General features: G+C 40.1%; 1 protein-coding gene across 1 annotated transcript in view; it reads right to left on the reverse strand.

Annotated features, from left to right (window-relative positions):
• LOC110456504 (neprilysin-like) overlaps nucleotides 1–12,857 on the reverse strand; it is a 55,709-nt gene that overhangs the window by 34,549 nt on the left and 8,303 nt on the right. Inside the window, exon 2 of the mRNA XM_021507291.1 lies at nucleotides 327–463. Coding sequence (XP_021362966.1) covers nucleotides 327–463 — 137 coding nt within the window. The remainder of the gene's footprint in view (nucleotides 1–326; nucleotides 464–12,857) is intronic.

The raw sequence follows: 12,857 nt of genomic DNA on the forward strand, positions 1-12,857 counted from the left end.
GTAGGTGTATTTTGATACTGCGAACTATAATTATGTTTAGTCATTAAACAAGATGGCTGCCATTGACTGGCTTCTAATTGCTCAAGACTCAGATATTGTCCTATTTCAAGGCACTCTGAACTCCAACAGAGTTCCATTTAGTCCCTGAATAAGATGGTTGCTGTGTTCCGGTATCTAAGTTTAGACATTTTAAAATTTAACGCGAATTTTGTATATAAGTGTATTATGGCATGGAGAACTCTTTCCGACTCACCGCTTATGACTAAGAGGACAATTTGGGGGATTTGTTTATAGGTTTCAGTTACATTTAAAACGTCTTTACATACCTTCCTCGTCCTCCTTTACTGATCTCACCGCCAATAGTACAGCCAGTACAATAACTGTGACCACGAGACAGAACAGGATCACCAGCATGGCCTTTTCCATCTTGGAACGCCTTCCGAACCATCCTTTCTTCTCAAAACTGAAACAAAACGTGATGGAGATAATATTTTCTGTAGATTGAAGCAAAGTTATTTCATTCTGGTCAGAACGAGTTACTGCACAAACAGATCTATGTTGACCTAGTACGCTGTTTTCGAGAAAGGTGTGTAGAAATGAATGGAGGCCGATGGCACTTATTTTATTGTTCAGTGTCTGGGAAATATGGGAAAATGTACAGAAAGTCGACATTACTTATCTTCAGGGTAATTTGTGTGGGGAAATAGCAGAAGACCTAAAACACGATGTTGCTCGAAAATATATATGCATAGTTTTAAAAATCCGAGGACTTAGGTCGATTGTAGATAGAGTCTATGGTACTTATTTTTCAAGGGAGGGGGGGGGGGGGGGGGGGGGCTTTTTTATCTTGAAAATGAAAAAGATAAAAAACACCGGAAAAAAAAGAGAAGGACGATGCAGCAATGCTCCATGAAAAATAGTCTGGAGATTCAAAGGGAGTGGTCTTTACACACAGAGGCTCAGATCGATGTTTTTGTTTATTTTCTGTTAAAACAGTGTTATGCATTGAAGAGAAAGGTTTTTCTCCCCATTTTCAAAGTAGAGAGAAATATATGGGAAGATAGAGATATTTTAGTTGGTAGTTTAAAGCCAGTATCGGGCACTTGTGTTTATAACTTCAAATACTAAGTGTTGTGCCCCTGTGTTTATGACCAGACTTAAAAAGTGTATATGGTCCACATGTGTATGATTACAAAGAGTAAGTGTCGGCCCCTGAGTGTCCATCCTCATATAGTTAGTATCGGGCTCTTATGTGCATATATAGTTTGTTTCTATTTTTTTTCTGATCAGCTCATTATTTAGGGGATGAGGGGTCCGCTTTTGGGGAGACGATCCCACTCCAACCTTACAATTATTTGCCTCATTTGCAAAGCAAAACGTATATCTGCAGCAGCTTTTGGAGGGGTTTTCTTCTCAACCACAACTCCCCTCGGGGTTTTGCTACTTGACCCTGACCACTGGGCTTTCGCCCGATGGACACGCAACCTCCATTACAAATTATAGATCCGCCCCTGTGAAATATATATATATTGGTTTTTTTTTAAAATGATTAACCATCTTAGTCCTAATTATCTTTTTGAAATTGTTGAACCTTATATAGTCAGCAATGATGCTACGACCCTTCATGTCCAAAATCAACGTATATTTGAACCATCACTATGTAGATCTATTGCATATTTCAACAGTTTCTTTCCTAGCATAATGTCTTGGTGGAATAGACCTGAATGTAACTATTATAATTTGAGATCTATTGGTGAACTCAAAAAACAACTTGTTCATCATGCCATACCCCAAAATAATCAAAATAATGAAGATATATATATTAAGATTTTAAAATATGAAGGGACTAGATGTTTTAACATAATATTATGTCAACTTCGAAATCGTGCAGGTCAGTTGAACTTTGATCTCTTTAGAGACCATCTTAATGATAATCCCTCCTGTATATGTGGTTACATTAATGAAGATGTGAGTCACTTCTTTCTGCATTGCCCTAGATATATGACTCAAAGACAAAAAAACTATATATCTGTGTCTCCTTTACAGCCTGACACAAACTTAAATTTACATTTAAACTTGTACCTAAACATTTATGAACATCTAATGTTTAATATTAATATAATGACTAAAGGAGGTAGTTTCCTTAGTGAATATCTTTACTCCGCTATTCGTGTTTGTGTTCAGAGATACATAGAATCAAACAGATTTTGAAATATCTTATATATGCATGAATATATATGTATGCACGCATGCATGTATGTATGTATGTATGAATATATGTATGTTTGTACATGTATGTATGCATGTATGTGTGTATGTTTGGTGTCTCCTATCATCATTGGCACTGATCTAATTATTATGTTCCTAAAGCATGTTCATTGTGTAAATATTCATAGTTCATTATATTGCTATTGTTTGAGATGTACCTCATGGGAGAGGGCTTGTATAGGCTTGGCCTGTTGCCCAATTCCTATTAAAACTGATTGATTTAATAAAATAGTTTGAAATGAAAAATGTAAAATAGTCCATGTAGCACACGTCACCGCGAAAATTTCTACTCTCGCTTGCATGTCATTAAATAAGAAATATGTACAAGTAGTTAAGTGCTAAATAGAAATAGATTTAAGTAATTTTCAGGTAAATAATTATAATGTCAGTCTAAAGGTTCCCTGTCCAACTACACGTTGGTTTATCTCTATACAGTAACCTCCCCTTAACGTCCATCCCTGTCCCACTGCACTGTTTATTTTCCTATATACAGTAACCGCCCCTTACCTTCCATCCCTGTCCCACCACACGTTGGTTTACCTATATACAGTAACCTCCCCTTAACTTCCATCCCTGTCCCACTACACGTTGGTTTACCTATATACAGTAACCTCCCCTTAACTTCCATCCCTGTCCCACTACACGTTGGTTTACCTATATACAGTAACCTCCCCTTAACTTCCATCCCTGTCCCACTACACGTTGGTTTACCTATATACAGTAACCTCCCCTTAACTTCCATCCCTGTCCCACTACACGTTGGTTTACCTATATACAGTAACCTTCCCTTAACTTCCGTCCCTGTCCCACTGCACTGTTTATTTTCCTATATACAGTAACCTCCCCTTAACTTCCATCCCTGTCCCACTACACTGTTTATTTTCCTATATACAGTAACCTCCCCTTAACTTCCATCCCTGTCCCACTACACTGTTTATTTTCCTATATACAGTAACCTCCCCTTAACTTCCATCCCTGTCCCACTGCACTGTTTATTTTCCTATATACAGTAACCTCCCCTTAACTTCCATCCCTGTCCCACTGCACTGTTTATTTTCCTATATACAGTAACCTCCCCTTAACTTCCATCCCTGTCCCACTGCACTGTTTATTTTCCTATATACAGTAACCTCCCCTTAACTTCCATCCCTGTCCCACTGCACTGTTTATTTTCCTATATACAGTAACCTCCCCTTAACTTCCATCCCTGTCCCACTACACTGTTTATTTTCCTATATACAGTAACCTCCCCTTAACTTCCATCCCTGTCCCACTGCACTGTTTATTTTCCTATATACAGTAACCTCCCCTTAACTTCCATCCCTGTCCCACTGCACTGTTTATTTTCCTATATACAGTAACCTCCCCTTAACTTCCATCCCTGTCCCACTACACTGTTTATTTTCCTATATACAGTAACCTCCCCTTAACTTCCATCCCTGTCCCACTGCACTGTTTATTTTCCTATATACAGTAACCTCCCCTTAACTTCCATCCCTGTCCCACTACACTGTTTATTTTCCTATATACAGTAACCTCCCCTTAACTTCCATCCCTGTCCCACTGCACTGTTTATTTTCCTATATACAGTAACCTCCCCTTAACTTCCATCCCTGTCCCACTACACGTTGGTTTACCTATATACAGTAACCTTCCCTTAACTTCCGTCCCTGTCCCACTGCACTGTTTATTTTCCTATATACAGTAACCTCTCCCTAACTTCCATTCCTGTCCCATTGCACTGTTTATTTTCCTATATACAGTAACCTCTCCTTAGCTTCCGTTTGGAACACTTCCATTGACTAGATAACTCAAATGGTTAGCGCAATAGCATAAGTACAGAGTTCGAATTCCGGTCTGACCCCTCTGAATTTTTACGCTCAGAACACTGTTGTTGATTAATATCTTGTGTATTTCATTTTTGTATTTCTCATAAAAGAGCCGCAAGGTATATTTTTCTTTTTAGAAATGATTTCGCAAAGCTATTGCCATGCCGGCAAAAATAATGTCCAATACTTAGTTAAAGTTTTGGACAGTGGAATCATTAGAAACTTTTAAAAAGGTTAGAAAATGAAAACGTTCCAAACAGAACAGGTACGTGTTAACCTAAACCAGTCTTCATTGTCGCATTTAAAACAGTTAATGTATTCAATAGCGACTTTTCAATTGAATTTAAATCCTAATTTTATCGACACAGTACACATACCTCGTGGTAAAACATAATTGGTGTGTTAATTTTGCTAAGCATTTTGGCATTACGAATCTAAAGACAACAGGTTAATTGACGGTCGATATTTGGACCGTACGGGTACACATGTACCTGATCGTCAACTTCATTTACAGCTGACCTATGATACAGAAGGGAGCTCGGATAGCTATAGGCACGATCGGGAAACATGAAACTTGAAGCCGTAGAGGCAAATTCTAATTTCAACATTAAACTGAGAGCGGCCGTTTACCTGTTTAGTATGTAAATTGAAAGCCAGGTACCTGCTAAACAGCGTGTTAAACTAGTTGTAAGATTTTGGTGGCTTACCCATACACGACATTTCGTCTTTACGCTTTGTCGTCCACGAAAAATCGCAAAGCGACAAAAATAAACAATGAAAGACGAAAACCCGCAAAAGCGAAATAACCGGCAAATTCTAAACCGACGTAAAAATTGGTAGCTGAAAGCTTTTTGTTGTATTATGTGTCTGCGATATTTAGGTAAGAAAATCTTGCCTCAATAATGTAAAATAAAAAATAATGTTGCTCATTTCACTTTCCACCTCGCCTAAGTAATTCTAGATCATTTTTGTACATTTTTATTTTCTCTCGTCGTATCATTTTACTTATTTATAATACGACCGCTTCGCTCAGCTCCACATACACTCACGACAATCAGAACATTATTAATGGAATAAACATATAACATTATTGTGTATTTTCTCTTTATTTTATAGGACTTAGATGTTGTTGTGGGGAATATTACGGTGAGATAGGAGTTACGCATGTGCTATTGTATAAAACACCTGACGTTAACGAACCGTACACGTGTAAAGGTAAGTAGGTACAGTAATAGGATGTGGAGAAATAAATTGGACAAAAACAGGAAACTGGAAAAAATCAAACAAACAAATGGCTATCTGTATTGTTGACTAGAACGATCCATAAGGTAGGCGGACCTGGTGCATCTGTGTGACTAACGATCATCTAACAGCAGGGACCACTTCTCGTAAGCTGTTTACAGGGTTCTCTAATACTGTTCATAATAGAAAATGTGAGGTGTGAACCGTTATGTAACCATGGTTTTTCATTAATCAGATATAAAAACTATACGTGTAAACATTTGAATCGGTAACCCCAACCCCAACCCCCAATGCCAATCTGATTAAAATCATATGTTACATGGCTTCGTTAACTTCGTACTACGCCTGAACATCTGAGTTTGCCGCGGTCAGGGTCACGTTCAGGTGACCTTTATATTTATAAATACTCATTAAATTTTGACCAATCGGAGACCCTCTTTCAAAAGGGCGCTCCGACTTGTAATAAATATGGCGGACATCGATGAGAATGATGCGAAAGTTCTGAAGTTATTTGAGATTGATCGTCTGAAACCCGAACAGAAAAGATATTCGAAGCTTTATTAGAGAAGAAAGACTATATGGCGGTGTTGCCTACGCAATAACGTTTTCCTTGGCGTCGTAGAAACGTCAGTTACCGCCGCCATATTTGTTTTGGAAAACTAACCTGTTCGATACCCCTCGCCGATTCGCTGGCAAACTTTTGCCAGCGCGCCTCTGGTTGGTTCATCTAAAGGTCACCTGAACGTGACCCTGACCGCGGCATATTCAGATGTTCAGGCGGAGAAATGTAACAGATGATTTTAATCAGATTGCCCCCAATGCCAGATTGTTTATTAGAAACACAAGATATTTCTTAACGGAATTAAATATAGAAAACAATGCAGTACTGAGGTATATATCCAGCTGGAATACATGATTTTACCTATAAGCTCTATACCATGAAACCCCCAAAATGCACTGAAGTAATAGCCCTTCTCTACGATCCATGACGAAGTCTTTTTTAAGCATATGATAGTAAATATGTCTTTTTGTTAGTTTCTAATCAACCCGATGAGAACACCATTAAACAATGAACCACATTTAAACGGTGATTTCAAAAGAAATCCGAGACTGGCCTCGTCTCTAGAATATTGAATAGTAAAATGCAGCTGGGAAATTCTTCATGAAAAACCTAGGGGGTCGTAGATATCAGATATTATCAATTTGATAAATATTCAATACAGGCTGTAGGCTGGATTACCTTTCTTCGGTTTTTTTTCTCTCTTCTATGTTGCGATCTTTAATACTTTAATAGATTGTCTTTATGTTAAAATACTAGAATGGGTAGCTTACATGATAAGACCTTACATTGCATGTAAGTTGGTACGATTTTTATATACAAATGTGTCTTAATTTTGTCGAAAATATATAGCTGATCGCTGGGGTCTGTCTATATATGCTACTTGCAAGCTACCTACTTTATTTGCATATTTTGCATAATGATCGCGTTCGCGTGTTGGAATACCTATCGTGATAACTCTGAGCTGTGACATGGAACATGCTAATTAACTTGGTGACGAATGTTCCACAGTTTGGTGCCTGTACTTACAGTAACACCCACACCGACGCTGGTCCGTGTCAATACTAAACAGTACCATTCCTTACCAATTAAATTAAGTCTTTGTGTAAAACGGTTGAATGACTCATCAAATAAAGTCCATTATCTTGTCGTATGTGTTCTTCTAAGAATTGAGCAACTTGTGTCGAACTTCTAAACAGGGTATTGTAAATTGCATATATGTAGTCTAAAGTTATGTTGAATGTTTCGGGACAATCCCTTTATAAGGGTTAAGGTTTTTATACTTCAAATTCATTGATAAATATGCTTATCTTTGAAATATATTTGATACGGAGAAGCTGAAAATTTGTCTGAATTAAATCGCTATTGCTGTTTGAAAGAGCTCAAAAACCTTCCCCAGCACCTTGCCTAATTGTCTCCTAAGCCTTTCACTAAAGTTCTTAATATCAACAGTCACTCTACATCCAAGCCTTCGGGCCTAGTCCTTCATCGGGGATTGGTGAAGCCCGAGGGCCTGGATGTATGGTGACTGTTGCTATTTTGTTTTAGTTTGTTCCCTGTTGGAATTCTGTGCTATAATTTTATTTATACTTGGTGAAAATGTCTTCAGACCTTCACGTTATTGCTTGTATGTTCACCCTGGTCTATCAACACGAACTACATTTGTAGCAGTAGAAGAACGCGCCAGCATGGTAGAAACGTAGGATCGCAATGTAACAGGAAATCTCTGAAGTAAGGCCTTATGACCAATGTGTAAACCATTTTACAATGTAACAGGGAATCTCTGAAGTAAGGCCTTATGAAAAATGTGTAAACCATTTTACAATGTTTCAGGGAATCTGTGAAGTAAGGCCTTATGACCAATGTGTAAACCATTTTACAATGTAACAGGGAATATCTGAAGTAAGGTCTTATGACCAATGTGTAAACCATTTTACAATGTAACAGGGAATCTCTGAAGTAAGGCCTTATGACCAATGTTTCTGTTACGACGCACAGTGCTTTGTCTTCGAGAAACGTGATTGATTTCTGGGAAACAAAGAATCATGTTTCCCTACAACAGGGAAAAAAAATATATCTATATGGTAGACATACTGTAGTATTATATATATATACCATTATATAATAACATTACTGTAGTATTTCAGAGACATGTATAGTAGTATCACAGCAATTTGGCCAGTATTTACTTCCTGAAACTTTAATGTCACAGTAACACTAGGTGGTCATGTCTTTACTAAATTACACGGTGTTGTGGACTTCCATTGTCGTTAGTAAAACAATGTACAATTTAAAATCGGAAACTGACACTGAAGCCAGGCAGCGCGTGATTTAACGTAGTTTAGGGTGGTACCGTATCACATGATTAGTATGGTAATTTATTCATGACTTCGTAAGAGTAAACAAGAGGTACTAGCCGTGTTTGAGTACTTATCATTCTTGTCACGTTTAGGGAGTGTGATGTACTTGTGAACAGTAGGGCACCCTGACCGGGTATACAGCAGGCGGGGGTAGATTACTTTACGTACATGCAGGGTGAGGCAGATTTATTCTGGGCACAATAATAATAATAATAATAATAATAATAATAATAATATACAACATGTATATAGCGCCCATTATAATTTGTAAAATAACTCTAAAGCGCTTTACAACATATGGATGATAGTATTAGTTATCATTGTGAAACAAAAACAAAGGCTTACAATCACTTTTATACATTTGAACAAATAAAGGTTGGTATTTACATGACGTCTTTGTCTAAAATGCAGACGTGAAAAGGTGACTTGTGATGTCCCTCTTGAATTTGGCCAGGTATTTGACTTTATAAAAGCAGATGGTACGCTATTCCGAAACCCTCACAAAACACCGGTTTCCAGAGGTCACAGTACGAGATTTTGGGACACACAACAATGATTCTAAATCCGACCGCAGTGATCGTGACAGCTGATATAGGGTAACCAGCTCCTGTAGGTACTGGGAAGTTGTTACATTAAGTGCCTTGTATGTGTATACCAGAATTTTGTACTGCGACCTGTATCGTACAGGTAACCAGTGCAATGAATACAGCACAGGTGTGATGTGCTCTCTCTTACGAGTACGAGTAACCAGCCGTGCTGCAGTGTTCTGGACCCTCTGCAGACGACTAGTTAGTTTGTTAGATATACCACAGAGCAGGGCGTTACCATAATCCAACCGAGAGGTACCAAGTGAATGCACCAAGATCTTGCATGCATCTGCAGTTATAAACTGCCAAATACAACCGATGTTCCTGAGTTGGTAGTGACATGATTTGACAATAGCGTTCACTTGTTTCTCCGTGTTCAGTGAACTATCAACGTATACCCATAGGTTTTTAACAGCTGGAACATTCTCAATAGTTCTGGCACCAACCTTGAGCTAGAGAGCCATTGTTTGCTGACACTTTGGGGAACGAGTAGTTCTGTCTTTTCCTGATTAAGCTTTAGCATGTTGCATGCAATTGGCGTTCATTCAGATACTGATTTCTGCCAGACAAACATCAGATTTTCTGAAATGATATCCAAACTGTCCTGTGGTTTATTGACCACATACATTTGTGTGTCAACAGCATAGCAATGATAGCGAAGGCTATGGCGACGACAAATCTCTCCAATCGGTTTGGAGTACAGGCAGTATTTTGTGGTCCTAACACTTGAGGAACACCGAAATATAGTATTTTGTCATGTGAGGTGGTAGATCCGATGGCAACACAATGTCGTCGTGCACTCATATAAGACTGTATCCAGCATAGTGCGGTATCAGTCACTCCATAAGAGTACTCCAGACGTTTATAAAGTATACCATGGTCAATGACGTCAAATGCAGCTGACATTACCAGCATGACAAGCACAAAAACCTGCGAGTTTGTTCAGTATAGCAATATGTTGACCTACACTGATGAGTAATATTACACGTTTTAGAGGTTTACATCAACTTTCGGTAAACTTACACCACAATGATGGTAAAACGTGTAATATTACTTGTGCTATACTGTAGCAGATTCTCACGTCCCTGTGATATATACTAGAATTTGGTACTGTTCTGACAACAGTTACTTACGTTTTTGTTAATTAATTTTAATGCAAAATAAGACAATCTGACTTTAATACGGGTTGCTATAATTGCTGACATATATATGAGTTTCGTCTGTGAACATCCAAACTCCTTATACATGCCGAAATCATGACATGTTACTACGTAATAATATAAAGTTTAATAATAATGATGTAAAGGTTGTTTAAGATGTTTTGAATTTATAATAAACCACGTATATCAGGCGAAGCTAGTCATTGCTCAGAGTGGATTCATAGAGGACCCGGTCTCAGGCAGGGACCTGATAGGTGGAGCAGGGAGGCCGGTCAAGACAGGGCCACGATAGGGGGACCAGGGAGGCCGGTCCAAGGTAGGGTCGTGATGAGGGGACTAGAGAGGCAGGTCCAATGCAGGACCCTTATAAGCGGACCAGGAAGACCGGTCCAAGGCAGGACCCTGCTAGGCGAACAAGGGATGCCGGTTCAAGACAAGGTCCTGATAGGGGGACAATGGAGGCTGGTCCTTAGCAGGGCCATGCTAGGGGGACAAAAGAGGCCGGTCTAAGGTAGGGCCCTGATAGGCGGACCATTGAGGCCAGTCCAAGGCAGTGCCATGATATGCGGCTCAGGGAGACCGGTCAAAGGCAAGGCCCTGCGAGGCGGACCAGGGCGGCTGGTCCAAGACAAGGCCCTGATAGGAAGTGTAGGCAGGCCGGTCGAAGGTAGGGCCATAATAGGGGGACAGGAGAGGCTGGTCAAAGGCAGGGCCCTGATATGGAGACCAGTGAGGTTATTCCAAGGTAAGGTCATGATAGGCGGACCAGGGAGCTTCGAGGCTGGTCCCAGGCAGGGCCCCTAAATGCGGACCAGGGAGGCCGGTCCAACGCAGGGCAATTATAGGCGGACCAGGTAGGTCGGTCCAAGGCAGGGCGATGATAGACGGACAAGGGAGGCTGGTCCAAGACAGGGCCCGATGTGGGAACCAGGGAGGTCTGTCAAAGGCAGGCCCCCTATAGGGGGACCAAGGGGGGCAGTCCTTGGCAGGGGAATGATAGGCGGACCAGGGAGGCCGGTCCCAGGCAGAGCCATGATAGGGGACAAGAGAGGCCAGTCCAAGGCAGGGACATGATTGGCAGAGGAGGGAGCCGGTCCAAGGCAGGGCAATTATAGGCGGAGCCGGGAGGCCGGTCAAAGGAAGGGTCCTGATATGGGGACCAGGGAGGTCGGTCCAAAGCATGGTCCTGAAAAGGGGACCAGAGAGGTGGGTCCAAGGCAGGGTGCTGATAGGGAGACCAGGGAGACCAGTCCAATGCATGGTCCTGATAAGGGGACCACAGAGGCCGGTCCAAGGCAAGGCGCTGATGGGGGACCAGGGAGACCGGTCCAAGGCAGGGCCCTGATAAGGGGACCACGAAGGCCGTTCCAAGGCAGGACCCTTATATGATATATGACGTAATTAATAAATTTTGATTGTATTGTTATATGACGTAATCAGTAGTTGTTAATTGTAATGATATATGACGCATTCAATAGTGTTTAAATGTACTGTTATAGTACGTTATGAATAGTTTTTAATTGTACTGTTATATCACGTAATTGATAGTTGTTTTAAAATTGTACTGTTATATAACGTAAGCATTAATTATTAAATGAACCGTTTTATGACTTAATTAATAGCTGTTGTGTACTAGTTTAAGACGTAAGCATTAGTTATTAAATTAACCGTTATATGACTTAAGTTATAGCTGTCACATGAACTGTTACCAACATAAGTGACGTAATGACGTAATTAATAGCTGTTAATATAAGGAGACGTATAGATCAGTCAAAGTTTGCCTGTGACTAGGATATTTTCCTCTTACACAAATAGAGTGTAATGAGATTTCAAAATATAAAGAATCAAACCCTGAACAGAATCTCTACCGACCAAGGTATTATAAGAATGTAGTTTGGACCAGAGCTTTGACTAGTGGGTTGTATTGTACTATCAGTGTGTATTAAAACCCGCCCTCCCAGGCTGATACCAATGTACCATGTTTTAGTTCGCTGTCCTCTTCCCCGGTTTTGATTTCATCTATAACAGCAAACACAGCGTGCCAACATGTTAATAATCTAGAGCATACCAATTATCGACAGACACACGAATCTAGAACCGAGCACATTCATCGTGTACAATTAGCAGTTGTAGATATACAAATTGCACACGTTTGTCCATGTACATGTGTTACTAATGAACTCGAGGCGAGTGCGTTCTAATTGCATCTCCTACCACCCCCTCCACCACCCCCATTACCACGTATACCTACAACCATTCTTGTTGTTTTAGTAGTGCTAGTTCTATTTGCAACCTTTACCCAATATATAATTACGCACCATATAGCCATATGGTATCATAACAACGTCATCGTTTTCGATGCGAAATACAGTGGACCTGGCTCCATCGTGGTTTCTCTCCAACATCACGAGGATTATCACGTAGATTCTCTCAACTATTAAGCGTGTAGTTCCGTGGTTTCTCTCCAATATAACGCATGAAGTTCCGTGGTTTCTCTCCAATATAACGCGTTTATATATATATAGTTCCGTGGTTTCTCTCCAACATCACGAGGATTATCACGTAGATTCTCTCAACTATTAAGCGTGAAGTTCCGTGGTTTCTCTCCAACATCACGAGGATTATCACGTAGATTCTCTCAACTATTAAGCGTGAAGTTCCGTGGTTTCTCTCCAACATCACGAGGATTATCACGTAGATTCTCTCAACTATTAAGCGTGAAGTTCCGTGGTTTCTCTCCAACATCACGAGGATTATCACGTAGATTCTCTCAACTATTAAGCGTGAAGTTCCGTGGTTTCTCTCCAACATCACGAGGATTATCACGTAGATTCTCTCAACTATTAAGCGTG

The sequence above is a fragment of the Mizuhopecten yessoensis genome, unplaced genomic scaffold (genome assembly GCF_002113885.1).
Source record: "Mizuhopecten yessoensis strain PY_sf001 unplaced genomic scaffold, ASM211388v2 scaffold8765, whole genome shotgun sequence".
NCBI classification, from domain to species: Eukaryota; Metazoa; Mollusca; class Bivalvia; order Pectinida; family Pectinidae; genus Mizuhopecten; species Mizuhopecten yessoensis.